Genomic DNA, 15,581 nt, shown 5'->3' with positions numbered 1-15,581 from the left:
GTATCTATTGCCTTCAAGGAAGTTCTTTGTCATGAACTACCATATTTGGACAGCCCCTAAATCAAATATTTTATCTTTCTTTTGCATATATACAATATCTTGTCTCTTCATTCACACTAATCAGTTGTTTACAATTACTATAGTTTTGTATATAAAACTGAAATCCCCACCTTATCTCATGGAAGAGAATTTAGTATGTATATGTGTGTGTGTGTTTATACATTTTTTTTTTTTTTTTGGTGGTACTGGGGACTGAACCCAAGAGTGCTCTACCACTGGGCTACTTCATAGCCCTTTTTATTTTTTGAGACAGATGCTGAGACTGGCTTCAAACTTGCAATGATCCTCCTGCCTTAGCCTTTGGAGTCACTGGGTTTACAGGTGCGTGCCACTGTACCCAGCTTTGTATATAATCTTTAAAAATCTGCACAAACACTGCTGATTTATCAGACAGTCTTCAAGTTAAAAGCTTACTTAGGGTTCTTTAAAGTTCTCATTTCTTTTTTTTTTTTTATTTTGCTTTTAGTTAGTATTTCTGAAACTGGCAAAGAATGAAAATGATGGCAGGTGGAAACCACATCTTTTTATACTATTTATTTTCTACTTCTATCTTGTAGCGATTTTTACCTACAGAAGGCACTCAGAAAATGTTAACACTGCTTTAGGTGGTTCCACTTTTGTTTTTCATCTCTGGCCTATCCCTTGTTTTTAATTAAAAAAAAAAAAAAACAACAAAACTTTCTGGGGATAACCAAAGCTCAAAAACAAAACACAAACAAAAAAACCAGACAGAAAACCATGGTCAGGTCCTCATTAGAGATACAGCTTTGTATGTAATTTTAGCATGCTTGTAATCTCCTTAAGGACAGCGGTGGCTTAGGATTCGTCTTAGATTTCTCAAGATGCTCATTACGCTGCCTTGTGCTCAGAGACGCAATACACATTTGTGGAAAGGAATTTCAAAATGTTAAGCTTGGCAAAGGCTAGGCAAATAGCTAAATCCTCTTCTCTAGCTCTGCCATTCCCCATCCCTGAGTGCTCATCACCTCTGGGGCTGAGCCGCCGTCAACAACGGGGCGGCCGGAGGACTGGGAGTGGAAGGAGGAGCCTGGGATGGATTCCCTGCTCATCCCGTCCCAGCGTGAGGCTGAGATCCGCTTCTCGAGGCCCGAGTTAGGTGAACTCCGCCGCTCCGCCCGGTCCCCAGCCCCAATTCAGGGTAGCCAGCTTCCAGCCAGCCTCGCCAAGCGATTCGTCCTCAGGGAGAGTGGTGACAGCGGTCCCAGCACTCTGGAAAAAATCTGGGATTCCTTTAGCAGGGAAAATATTCCAGTTGATATACAAATACCAGCTGCCTCTCGCCCCCAGTTGGTCTCGGCCCAGAAGTTACCATCAACAGGTGTGGTTAAAAACCCTGCAAGCAGCGCGCTTTGGGCGGCCGTGGCTCAGCCTCACCTCCGCCTGCGGGGCGCGCGCTGCCCCCGTAAACGTTCCCTCCGGGAGCGCCGGGCGGGTCCTGCCAAGCACCTCCGCTCGGAAACGCAGCCGCGAGCGGAGGGTTCCGGGACCTCCGAGGGTACCCGTTGGCCAGGCCTCGCTTGCTCTTGACTCGGTGGGGAGGACGCGGGAATCTGAGTCCTCTATGGCCTTGTTGGCCTCATGGTCTTGCTGAACCCCCTCGGCCCCTCGGTGTCCTAGGATGGCGTTGGAGGCCTCGCCCGCCCCTTCAGGTGAATGCCCACAGCCTCCATGGACATCCCGACCTGGGAGAGGAGCCCGGGCACGATTTTCAGAATTGCCACGGTTTGATTGACAAATGGGTGTTGGTAGGGTCTTTTATGACTTGTTTATAAATTAATCAATCTGATGACGTAAATATTTATAAGCCAGAAAGGGGTTTGCAAATGCCTGTTAAGCAATTCTCCTCCTTTGAAACTCACCGCTGCCATATGTTAGAAGGGATTAGTCCTCCTATTAGGAGTTCAAGGTTAATTTGCCGAAAGGGCCTGGAACTCGAACCTAGCTCTTTAGGAGGTATTTTGCACTTATTTCACTTAGGCAATAAAGAGTTCTGACATATGGAGTATTGGGAAGCTCCAAGAATTAGTTCACTTGTGAAAAGGTAACACTTTGAACAGGAAGATGACCGCTAATACGAACTACAGAATTTGGGATTATAGTCGTGCCATTATTTAATCCTGACAACAGCCACAGGATGTTATCACTATTTGTAGGCTAGAGTGAGGGGTGGAGTCTGACCCCTGGCCAAGCCCTCAGCTCTGATGGTAAACTTCCCCACTGCCTCCCTGATCCTGTTAGTGCCTTCTTCTCCAGCAGAGAGGAAAGCTTGGTTGTAGGCCCAGCTGCACTGATTTTTATTTTTAAAAGCCAAGTCCAGAGTTACCGTGTTTGGTGTAACTGGGGTTCCTGTTTCCTCAGCGCTGGCGTGGATGCTCCCCTCTCTTGGCCTTTGGAGACTCTGTTGCTTTTTAATGGCGGCGGCCGCTGCTGGGTGAGCGGCGCAGAACTGGACAGTGTTCATCCCTTCAGAAGAGGGCCACTTTCTCCCGGAGTCATCGCTGCTGGATTGGTGGGGGTGCTTTTCCTTCCTTGCCCCTCCATTCTTGAAGGGAGAAGATGCCACTGCCATTTGGATTGAAATTGAAACGCACCCGGCGCTACACGGTGTCCAGCAAGAGCTGCCTGGTTGCGCGGATCCAGCTGCTCAATAACGAGTTTGTGGAGTTCACGTTGTCTGTGGAGAGCACTGGCCAGGAGAGCCTGGAAGCTGTGGCCCAGAGGCTGGAGCTGCGGGAGGTAAGCTATGAAAAAGGCTGCAGGCTTCTCTGGCCTGGCTTCATTCATGCTGGCTGTGTGTTGTGGCCCACGGGACACTCAAAGCTTGCTCTGTGATGTCTGAGTTGAGCCTGCAAGCCCTCTTGGTGACCAAAAAGACTTCCACACCACGGGTGCCCCATAAGAGAATTAACAGTGCCTGTGGTTTAAACATGTTTCCCAAGATGCACCTGAGAATCAAATATGAATACATTTTGGATTATCCCAAAATATTTGGTTATTCTAATATAACCCCCAATGGGTCTTCCTGATCTCCTGATTGACTGTTCATTCATTTACTCCTTGACAACTTTCCACAAGCCAGGCCAAGATTCTCAAGCTGTATTGTGTGAGCCCTGAATTCTGGTTAGTGGTTTTACCTTGTGGAAGTTATTTGATATGACCGAACCCCAGTTCTGAACCATGGGGATAACAGTGGCACCAAATTCTCAAAAGGGCTGTGTGATTTGATGTGCATGTAAAGTAATAAGCTATCTGTTATAATAATCATAGGAAGTTTTGCCATGGGAAACCCCTAATCTAGGTGCTAGGAATTTGTGGAGTCTTCTCATATCCACATAATGTCTTAAATTTAAAATGCTATGTAAGACCTGTAAAGAAAGGACTCTCATTAAACCAAGGACCCTCCCTGTGTTTGGCCACCTGACTCTGTGGTAGGGAAAAGAAGAGAAACTGATTGTTTCCCTTAAATTCCCATCGTACATATTCCAACTGGAAAAATTCCACTATTTTGTACTTTGCAAAAAGTCAGGAATAGATAAACTTTTCCCCTGGCAAAATCATTTGATCATTCAATATTGAAGACCTGTAAGTGCCAAGTATATAGAATGATTCTAGCATTGATAGAAGGAAGAAGACATGATGATGCATGCTGTGATTAGGGGAAGTAGAGGGCTTAGGGAGGGGCAGCAAAAGGAAAACTTTCAGGCCAAGTGATCTCTTCTGAAGGATGGAGCAAGGGAATTCTGTCAGGGCTAAAAAGACAGTTTTTTTTTTTTTTTTTAGATGTTTTAAAATTTTTTTTTTTTTTGATATTGATGGACCTTTATTTCATTCATTTATTTATATGTGGTGCTGAGAATTGAATCTAGTGCCTCACACATGCTAGGCAAGTGCTCTACCACTGAGCCACAATCTAAGTGCTTGAAGCCAAAGATGTGGAGGCAGCAGGTCTCCCTGAGAGGAAGGACTGGGAGTAGGGATTCCATGATGCAGGATTTTTGTTAAAGGATTTGGTCTTACCCTGATGGTAACGGGAAGAATAGTGAAGGAGTTTTAAACAAAAATATGTTATGATAGTTTTTGTGACATGTGAGCCCTTTGGAAATTGAGTAGAGAGGAGTAGTTCAGGTGCTGATTGTAATTACTTGCACTTGGATAGGGATGGGAAGAAGTAGGCGGGATCTGGAAATGTTTAGGACCTACCTACCTAGTAGGTGTTGGAGAGGGTTAGCAAGGGGTCCAGCTCTGTACTCAGGTTTTCAGTAGATTGTGGGGAATATAACAGGGGAGAAAACAAGAAAGAAAGAATGGAATGTAGTTTCAAAAATAAATATCAAGTTGAGGTGCCAGTTGGACAGGTGCCATATTGAACAGACAGGTGGATATGCCCATCTGGAGCTCAGGCAAGAGAACCAGGCTAGAGGGAAGAGATTTGGAAATCATCAGCATAGATGAACTAATCAAAGTTAGGAGAGAGGAGATGAGACTGTTCAGGGGAGAAAAAGAGGGTATAGCAAACCTCACAGGTTGAATACAGGAAGGGAGAGCCGTGGGAGGAAATCTGTGGGTCAAGAAGGAAAGAAGGAAAAGAAAGTAAACCAGGAGAGTGGCATCAGTGACCAGTCCTATTTCCTTGCATTTCTTTCCTTTTTTACTTCCTTGACTCATTCTTTTTTTCCTACATTGTTTCCTTTTTTTTTTTGGTAAATTTCATCCAAATGCATAAGGTGTGCCTACCACCCCTAGAAAGTCAGCTTCTCAAGGAACTATGGTTTATTTTTTTGTGCACTCAGAGTACCAGGTATGGAATGTGTTCAATAAATGTAGATTGGACTGGACCCATGGCATTGCTTTCCTTCTGCTAGTTAAGTGGTCCAGGGAAGTTACCATTTCCTGCTAGATGTTATCTGTCTCAGCGGCTTCATACAACTGTGGTATATTATAAACCTGATTTTGAACAGAAGAGCAGAGTCCTTTAAGAGGAAACAGGCCTAGTCCCTAGAAAATGTCTTGCCCTTGGAGAGACTATCCTGTCTTCAACATTTAACTGCAGACATAGTTAGAAAGTTTGTGTAGCAAACTCTTCTTTTGAAAGCTCCAGAAGCTCCAAACTGTAGCATATAAACAGATGGCTCAAGCACCAAGTCTAATCTTACCATATGACTGTTCAGAAATAATCTGAGTGGGATAACACCTGTTCCTTGCTTGTGTATCTACATCATGTGTGTGATACATACCAAAAAAAATAAATAAAAATGTTGGTATCTTGCAGTTCTCCCACCAAGCAAACCTGGAATTATGATAGCATATGGATTTGTCTGATAAAGGCTTATTACTGCCCAAATATAAATTGGTGGCGGCAGAGGATGTCTTTGCTCTTCTTGCTTACTTGCATACCATTTCACTTTTATGACAATTACAGAGGATGCACAATAATGCCATGATAAATTATTGCTGTTAATTATAACAGAAGCCTCTCAGAGCTGTTGAAATTCTTTGCCTATCATTCATTCTGAGTTTTACAGTATTTTTTCCAGAACCCATGAAAGTCTTAATAAATTTAAGGGGAATTTGAAAACTTTCTTTCCAATTTTGAAAGTATATTATAGAGGTTTTGAAGGTGGTGAGATAGGAAGGTGTCATATGGGCATGGCCATTCCCATGGGACAGTATCACCTGGTGGAATCAGCATAGTCTAGTTCAGTGGTCAGGCTTAAAATCCCAATATTGCTGGGAGGACCTGGGATAACCCAGCACAATAAGATAGGTATGTAAAACCAGGATACAGGTTTAGTAATTTATAACGTGCTATGGAACTGCTAAGGGCCCCAATTTTGCATGCTTTCAGAGCCAGGTCATGATCTCCCTGCAGGGAGGCCACATGGGGGCTACAGCCAAACAGAGGTTGCTTGGTGAGTGTGGAATAGGTGTTGCCTGGAGAAAGTTACATATTTTCATCAGGGCAGTAGCACTATTTCCAATACTTGGCAGGTTCCTTTGAGTTGGGGAAATTTCCTTTCCTCTGGACAGTGTTTCTGAGGCTCTGCCTCTATTGGCCACTTGAGAAGGCTGTGTGACAGTGCTCAAGGCAATCTCCAACAGAATCGGAAACACTTGGAATTGGATCCCAGTGTTGTCACTTGTTAAATAATGATTAAAGTCGGTTGTGGTGGCGCATGTCTGTAATCCCAGCAGCTTGGGAGGCTGAGGCAGGAGGATCTCAAGTTCAAATCCAGCCTCAGCAGTGGCAAGGCACTAAGCAAATCAGTGAGACCCTGTCTCTAAAGAAAATACAAAATAGGGCTGGGGATGTGGCTCAGTATTTGAGTGCCCCTGAGTTCAATCCCCAATACCAAAAAAAAAAAAAAGAAAAAAAGAAAAAGAAAAACGTATTAAACTACTTAATTTCTCAAATCTACCTTTTTTTTCCCCCCCAAATGGCATATAATAACATCTATTTGATGGTGGTTGTGAGGATTTAATATTAAATGTAAGACATTTAGCAGAGAAACTGGTACTTAGGAAACTCCTAATAAATGTTAATCTTTTTTTTCTTTAATATATATTTTTAGTCATAGATAGACACAATACCTTTATTTTATTTATTTTCATGTGGTGCTGAGGATTGAACCCAGTACCTTACACATGCTAGGCAAGTGCTCTACCACTGAGCCACAACCCCAGCCCCAAGTGTTAATCTTAATTATTATTGATACTTGTGACTCCAATGCCCATTTTGTGGTGACTGGCTACATTTTCTTCAGATGAGCTCTTTTCTTTTTTTCTTTTTAATTTTTGTGGTACTGGGGATCAAACCCAGGGCCTTGTGCATGCTAGGCAAGTGCTCTACCACTGAGTTACAGCCCCAGCCCTCTTTTCTTAGTTTTAAAAATATTATTAGTTCTTCCATTTACTGACAGCATGCATGCTTTTTTGTAAAATGTTCTTATAGTGGGCACTGGTAGTCATACTTCTTAACCATTACTAAGCTGTTAAAGTGCTTGTGTGCACTTCAACAATTTATAATTTATAATATTAGTATATTATATATATTATATATAATTTAACAAATTAGTTTTTTTCTTTTTTTTTGGGTACTGAGGATCGAACTCAGGGCCTTGTGCTTGTGAGGCAAGCACTCTACCAGCTGAGCTATCTCCCCAGCCCTAATTTAACAAATTATAATTTCTAATTTAGTAATCATATTTGAACAGATCTTTCCATGAAGCTGAAAAATTAATTTATTAGTGTCACTGCCCACTACCCTAAAAAACAGAGCTTCAATAGGGTTTAAATTGCTCTATTTGCCTTTTTCTTTCCTCCTATACTCAACCTGAATCTTAGGATTTTTAAAAAAAGTTCTATAAAATTTTGGATTAGGTTTACATTTTTTTCTCTAGAGTATTCCTTTTTCAAGAATTCCTGTTCAACAATAGATAATTATAATCACATTTTATGATGCCATTGTGTTTAATAAGATTCATTGCAAACTGTTCTTATATACTTTGCCTTCCTTCATTTTTAAGGTCCTTATTCTTCTTAAATTTATATTTGGTTGGAGTTTTAGGAAATTTTTAAATCTCAGTATATAGGAAAGTTCTGAAACCATGGAAGTCTTTTCAGGATCATTTTTTTTACCTCTCCAGTTTTAGTTTCAGACTTTGGGTATTTGGTTACCCTGTTGTGATTTATCATCCATCCTCATGAAATGTTTTCCAAATTGTATTTGCAGTACATTACACACATACCATGTTTTTGTTCTTTAGCATGTGGAAGCTCCATTGCCACAGGATTGCTGTTCATGGGCGCATCCGTCGTATCTGGAACAGTGCCTTGCACCTTACAGTACATAGTTGCTGAATAAATGTCTACTTAGCTTAAGACTCAATATTCTTGCTTTGCATTTAGATTGGTGAGCATGGACAGCAGGTCAGCAGCCAGCCTTTATTTGCTCTATGATTTTATTTCCTGGAGAGAGTTGACTGTTTCCAGAGCTTTGTATACAGAATAAGGCACCTTTTTCTTTAGACTTTTTTTTTTTCCCCCACTTCTGGGCTTCTGAAACACTTAGAAAGTGATCTAGTTCTCCCAACTCCTTAGGGAAGAGTTCTGTGTCAAGGCACGGTCAGCTTTTCCATGGCACTTGGAACGAATTCTTCTCATAGGGCCTTCTGTTCAATGGGGACAATTTTTAGCTAAGGGATTTGTGGAGTAGAGAGAAATAAAACATAATGCAAACCATTGCCTTCAAGCATACTGTAGAAAGTGTTCTTGGCCATGGGAGTGTTTTATTTGAAATTAGCGTCTTAGGAATTTGAAATATCTACTGACCTATCTTGACTGTTATCTGAGTAGACCTCAGGAATTTCATGTGCATTTCCTTCTGTACTAGCTGTTTTCATTTGAGTTCTAAAAATAGCCTAAATATGTGTAAGGGAAAAGTATTATCTGCAAGCTTTTTAACTTTGAACTGAGTAGTTATTAATTTATGTGTGTATTATAATACAGATAAGATTGAGGTATAAAGGATCAGTAAATATTTTCAGTTAGAGTTATTGGACCATTTGAAGCAAATATGTTAGGTTGGCCTCTTCATCTAAATAAAGTTTTCTGAAGTCCAAAACTAATGATAAATGATCAATGATTTTCTTGATTTTCAGGTTTTCTGTTACTTTTCTTATTTGATGTAGAAAATTAATAGGCAAATAAACACAAACATGGATATGTCATACATGTAAAAATATACAATATGTAATCATATGTCATTATAGAATTCAGAACATGTTTACTTTAATAGAGTATTATGCAGCCTTAGTTCAATGTCTAATATATTTAAATGCTAATAATCTGAGATGTTTGTCATCTAATAGGAGTTAAGAGACTTACCATCAATTTGCCACAGTAGTGCAGTCTCATGACCATTTGGAATGAAGCATGAATTTGCTCACATGGGGAGGTTTGTGGGTTGAGTTAAAATGGTTTTGGGACTCTCTGTCATTGCCCTTGTTGTATGTGTTCAGATTCCATTTGTTAAAGCAACTGAAGTTTTGATGGTGTGCCACTTGTCCTCCATTTTGGTGAGAGAGCTTTACTGTGCTGGAAGTTACCTTGCCAAATCTTATTTACTCTTTGCAACAGATTAGGCATTATCTTTTAAACCATTTTAAAATGAAGAAACCGAAGTTATGAAAAGTTCAGATGATTTGCTCAGAATCACACAACTAATAAGCAAAAGATCCAAAACTGAGTTCTTATCTGCAGGTTTCTCTTTAAACTTGGATTTATTCTCTTTAAACTTATTGGGGTCATGGACCCCTTTGAGAATTTAAAGAAAACAGGATTTTGCATACAGTTTCAGGTGACTCTTTGACATTCTCACCAGTCCATGCATGGGCCCACACTGAACTGCTGCCCATACTCATCAATTTAAATGCAAAGAACATTGAATTTTAAGATAGGTAGACATTTATTCAGTAACTATGTTGCTGGATGAGACAGTTTCCCCTTCTTTCCGTGTAACAGAATCTTTCTTCCCTGGTTTGACTTTCTCCAGAGTTAAGAAGCTGAGGGGTTGTGACTCAGTGGTAGACCCTTGCCCAGCATGTGTGAGGCACTGGGTTCCATCGCAAACACTACATGAAAAAAACTAAATAAATAAAATAAAGGGATTGTGTCCATCTACACCTAAAATATTTTAAAAAGAAGCTGAGAAGATGTAATATTTATGAACAAATCAAGATCTTCATTTTTTGAAAACTGGCCACATGATACATGAAAAGTACAATAACTTGATACATGTGTATAATGTATGATAATCAAATTGGGGTAATTAGCATTTCCAGCTCCTCAAACATTAGTCAGGTGTATCTGTTGGGAACCTTCAGATTCTCAGTTTGAAACATCATAGGTGATTGTAGATTGTACTTACCCTACTAGGCTACACCAACCTTCCTTCCTCCTGCCTGTTTGGGTGCCCCTTACCTAATCTTTTTTCCATCCCTAGTTCCTGTAGCCTAACCAAAGGGCCTCCATATTTTTAAGAAGTTAATTTGCCTCTAAATATAGACCCTCTCTTCTCCCATACCCCATGTTTTTTTTTTTTCCCCAGTGGCCTTCATCTTTGAGTCTCAGGAAAGGCCACTGAGGGCATTTATTTTCTTGATGGAAAAACTTAGTATTACGGTAAAACTCCTTTTGGGGAGGAAAGGGATGAAGGGTGTACCACTTTATTGTACCACTGATCCTTGTCTGTCTTCCCTACCATGTTTTACTTTTCTGCCCATCTTTTTTTTTTTTAACTTTATTTATTTATTTTTATGTGGTGCAGAGAATCGAACCCAGTTCCTCACATGTGCTAGGCAAGCGCTCTACCACTGAGCCACTTTTCTGTCCATCTTGTCAGTAGGTATGTGACAAATTTTCCAGAATTTTCAGTGAATGAATGTATGAGTCATACTTCTTCTTACATTAATCAAATTCCCCAGTCATTTGTTGAGACATCTATTTCAGTTTTCTTGTCAGATACATACCCTACCTCAGCAAGAACTCACTTTCCTAAAAATATTCTTGGTTAGCAAATATTTTCCTATTCAGTTCTCCAAGCAATTTATTCATAAACAAATGTCACACAGATTTCCTTTATTTTTCTACTAATCAGCACCTTATTAACCGTTCCATTACTTTTTTTTTGCAGTACTGGGGATTGAACTCAGGGCCTTGTGCTTGCGAGGCAAGCACTCTACCAGCTGAGCTATCTCCCCAGCCCTCCGATTTCCTTTATTTTTTAGCGAATTGATTGAATATCCAGAGGTTTTACTTAAGACTTAAAATTTTACTTAAGATGCTAATTTCACTAGAAAAAACTGCATGCCACAAATCCTATGTGAGAATTAGCATGTGGTAAAGGTAACTTACCAGGTTTTTGTGACACTTTCTGTAATGGATTACCCAAATGAGATCCTTTTAAGTGTGCATTGTTTAGATTTTCAAATAGGATAGAGTAATTGTGTTATTTTGAGTATGATTTAACTGAACAGGCTAAGAAAATAAATGCACAAGTAATTTCATTTTGGGAGGCAAGGCCTCATTTTCTTTATGAATCTAAAAGCAACTTGTCTTGGCTCATTTATGTTAGTTATTTAGAAAGCTTAGACTTTGACTTGACAAGTTAATTTCAATGTCAAGTGCATTTTCAGCAGATTGAACTTTGTACCATTAATTTCAGCTGCAGTTGGCAAAGTGGGATTTTGGAGAAAACAAAGTAGACTTTTGGTAGCAGATGAATTTGGGTTCAAATTCCTAAAGGATAGCTGTTTATTGGATACTGACTATATGCCATGCAACTGTTTTTGGTGCTTTACTTTTTTTTTTTTTTGCTACATGGGATTGAACCCAGGGTTGCTTTACCACTGAGCTACATCCCCAACCCTCTTTTAAATTTTTTTTTTTTTTTTTTTTTTGGTACAGGATCTTCTAATTTCCTTAAATCCTTGCTAAGTTGCTGAGGCTGGTCTTGAACTTACAATCATCCTGCCTCAGTCTTCTGTGTCACTGGGATTATAGGTGTGTTCCGCATGTCTGTCTCCTTACATATGTTTAATTTAACACTGAGTACAATTGATGGCTTGTTTCTTCCTATCATCTTGGTAATGGAGTAGACCAAAGATGAGCAGAGTCCATAAAACACTCATTAACTGGCAACTCTGCTGTTTCCATTTTCTTTTTCATCATGTAAATTTGTTAATTGGAATAATATACAGAGGGAAAAAATGGATCAGACAAAAAAAAATGACTGGAGAGGTCATATCATTAAGTCAGTCAATTAAATTTGGAAGTACATTGCTGAGAATTAATGCATTCACTATAACATATTTTCTTTCTAGAAGAAAGCCTTAATTCTCATTCACCTATAGTTTGTACTCACAGGTGATATTTAGACAAATACATATTTGACTTGTCTATGTTTTAATGGCAGGCACGTATTTTGAACATAGTTGAACTTATGTTTGGATGATGACTTAAGGAAACACCTGAGAATTATTCATTACAGTATGATAACAAAAATAAAAAGTATGTTTAATAATGAAGAGTATATCTAAAGTTGTACATTGCTATTTGTATAATCTTCTGTCACGCACCACCAGAATGCAGATTTCATTGTACACTGCTGTCCAACTAGTGACAGCCCAAGACTAGTATTCAGCTCTTCCTACTCCTGGGTGAGCACTTTTTCCCCAACAACACACTATTTTTCTAGTGGATCACTGCCATTTTCCTAAATGAAAAGCAATTCAAATATTGGTGTTTTCTATTAACAAAGACAAATCCATTAATGAAGGAAGTTAAGTGTAGAACATCCTCTATTAGAGAAATACTGTTTAAGGGGACTTGAAAACAGTGCTGGTAAAAGTGAGCACTTACTGTGTGAGGTGGTCTCCAGGTGCTTGAAATGGTTTTGCTTATTTTGAGCTTCCCCACAATCCTGGAGGGAGGCACTATACTTGTCTCCGTTTTACAGATGGGTAAACTGAGACACAAAGGTATTAAGTAACTTGCTCATGATTAAATAGCAGAAACCACAACTAGAGAATAGTAATTTGACTCCTTGATATGCATACTGTTTCTCAGAATGTAACCTTCGGTGTCAGGTGGTCTGTTATGGTGTCCAGGCCCTTAATGAGAGCCCCATGCAGTATGGTCTACCAAATCTGATGGAAATTTTAAGTACTTTTGAGATATTTGATATTATTTATTATAATTTTGTTTATAATTTACTATTCTGCTTAAAATGTTTTTGAAGTCACCTGAGGCAAAGAAAGATAAGCCTAAGAAGGGACATGAGTCTTCATGGCCAGCACAGAACCCATGGGGAATCCCTGAGGTGTTCAAGGCAAGAACTGTTTGATAGGAAGCCTTTTGTGAGCTTGTTCCCTGGCAGAGTTGGAATTAGCAGGCTGATGAAATACCCCCCCCCCAGAGAGTTCCTTGCTGAGAGATTTTCCAAAGCAATACCTTGGTTGCTCTACTCTTAGATGAATTTGGGGCCTTCTAGAGGTTGGATCACCGCAGTTAGCTACAGGCACAAAGGTGCATTCACACCTGGTACAGCATGACACCACAGGAGGGCTTCCATGCCCCGCTGTGTGAATTATGGGCATGGGGATAGGACCACTAGGAAGTGTTACTCTATTTCAAATTTGTCTTCTACAGGTCATGGTTCTTTTGTTGTTGTTGTTTGTTTGTTTTATTTTTGTTTTTGATACTGGGGATTGAATTCAGGGACACTTTACCACTGAGCTATATCCCCAGTCTTTTTATTTTTTATTTTTGAGATGGTTCTTGCTAAGTTGCTGAGGCTGGCCTTGAGCTTACAATCCTCTTGAGTTGCTGGGATTATAGGTATGCACCACCATGCCTGGCTCGTGGTTCTCTTGTTTAATATTTGTCTATTTTTTATTGAGACTTTTATTATTGTATGTCTTGAATATAGATGAATTAGATATAGAATAATATCTATTTTGCTAATAATGCAAACATGTCTATGGCTAGTTTATCCTCTTCTACTTTTAAATGTAATAGAAGTATTTTAAATGGAATAAAAATACAATAAAAGTTTGACAAAAGTATCTTAAATATAATAAAAATACTTTTTTTATTTTAAGTTTTAATTTTTTTGGAGGTACTAGGTATTGAACCGAGGGGCACTCTAACAGTGAGCTCTATATCCCTATTCCTTTCTTTATTTTAATTTTTGAGACAGGATCTCACTAAGTTGCTGAGGCTTTCACTGAATTGCTGAGACTGTCCTTGAACCTGCCATACTCCTGCCTTAGCCTCCCAAGGTGCTGGGATTAAAGATATGTGTCACTGCCTGGCTGCTGTATCCTTTGTAAGATAATGGAAAACACTGGATAATCTTTCAGGAATAGAAATCTACCTTTACAGATTCTTTATTAAAATACATTAAAACATTTATTCACTTAGATTTCTAAAATTCTCTTTCTCATTCCCTTTATCTCCCTATTGCCCTTTTCCCCCAGCATCAAAACCATTTCTCTGTAGTACAAAATAATAATAATTTTAATCTGACAAAAGTGACTCTCAACTGGTGTGGTGATGCATGCCTGTAATCTCAGTGACTTGAGAAGCTGAAGCAGGAGGATTGCAAGTTTGAGGCCAGCCTCAGCAACTTGGTGAGATCCCCAGTAACTCAGCAAGATCTTGTCTCAAAAAATAAAAAGGGCTGGGGATGTAGTTCAGTGGTAAAGTACCCCTGGATTCAATCCCTAGTATACTTCTCCCCCCAAAAGTGAAGAAAAATAGTTTTTACTAAAGATTCTGTTCAATTCTTCTTATTTTTGCATAGCGTTAAGTTACAACATCTAGAAATATTGCTCGTGTTACTCTTTGGTGAGTTAAAATAGAAGGTGCTGGGCATATAGCTCAATTGGTAGAGTGCTTGCCAAGCATACACAAGGCCCGGGGTTTGATCGATCCCCAGCATCACCAAAAAAAAAAAAAAAAATAGAGCTAAGATAGAGGGAATAACGAAGATTTGAGCTCCAAAAAACTTGAAGAAATTTTATTCTTGCCAGGTGCAGTGGTGCCTGTAACTGCGATTCAGGAGGCTAAGGAAGGAGAATTGCAAGTTGCAGGCCAGTCTTGGCAATTTAGAATAAATAACAGAAAGGGTTGGGGATATAACTCAGTGGTAAAATACCCCTGGGCTCAATCCCCAATTACCCCTCCCCGCATAAAACAAAAAAAAAATTCTTTTTTTCCCCCTAGGAATTAATTGAAATATAAACATGGAAATATGGGCTGAATTAGACCAAGGTTATCTCACTCCCCCGCCCACCCACCCATGCTGAGGTTAAACCCAGGGCCTTGTGGAAGTTAGGCAAGTGCTCTGCCAGTGAACTATATTCTCAGTCCTATCTCACAGTTGTCTTCTTAATATTGGTTATTTTATATCTAGTTTCCGAAATATAGGCATTTATGAATCAAGGTAACAGACAAACCCAGACAGACCCAAATTTATGAGATTTTAATTAAGAGAAAATCTCTAATTCATCTATTGGACTGAGAAGAAATGGTCCTCAGCCAGGTACGCTGGCTCATGCTTGTAATCCCAGCTCCTCTGGAGGCTGAGGCAGGAGGATCACTAGTTCAAGGCCAACCTGGGCAACTTAGCAATACCCTGTTTCAAAAACATGTTGTTTTGAAAAGAGCTGGGGTGGGGATGTAACTCCGTAGTGGGGTGTGCTTGAGTTCAATCTCTAGAACAGTTAAAAAAAAAAGCTGGTGGGGAGAAGAAATGGTCCTGTAATAGAACAAACTGGTTAACTGAAATGATTGAAGTCTGGTTTACCCTCAGTTTTGTGGGTCATAAACAAAAAGACTTTTTTTTGGTATTAGGGATTGAACCACTGAGCCACATCCCCAGCCCTATTTTGTATTTTATTTAGAGACAGGGTCTCACTGAGTTGCTTAGCACCTTGCCA

The 15,581-nt window shown here is 39.7% G+C and overlaps 1 protein-coding gene across 3 annotated transcripts in view; it reads left to right on the top strand.

Moving 5' to 3' along the window:
* The window catches only part of Ptpn21 (protein tyrosine phosphatase non-receptor type 21), a 70,476-nt gene that overhangs the window by 1,860 nt on the left and 53,035 nt on the right, over positions 1-15,581 (top strand). For 2 of the 3 annotated variants that reach the window (XM_047538831.1, XM_047538834.1), the window contains exon 2: positions 2,440-2,817. In XM_047538831.1, the coding sequence (XP_047394787.1) occupies positions 2,638-2,817 (180 nt within the window). In that variant the 5' untranslated portion in view covers positions 2,440-2,637. Of the gene's footprint in view, positions 1-1,617; positions 1,731-2,439; positions 2,818-15,581 lie in introns of those variants that run through there. The other variant, XM_047538832.1, reaches the window with a different exon arrangement.

The sequence above is a fragment of the Sciurus carolinensis genome, chromosome 2, assembly GCF_902686445.1.
Source record: "Sciurus carolinensis chromosome 2, mSciCar1.2, whole genome shotgun sequence".
NCBI lineage: Eukaryota > Metazoa > Chordata > Mammalia > Rodentia > Sciuridae > Sciurus > Sciurus carolinensis.
This window is presented reverse-complemented; position numbering and strand designations above follow the sequence as displayed.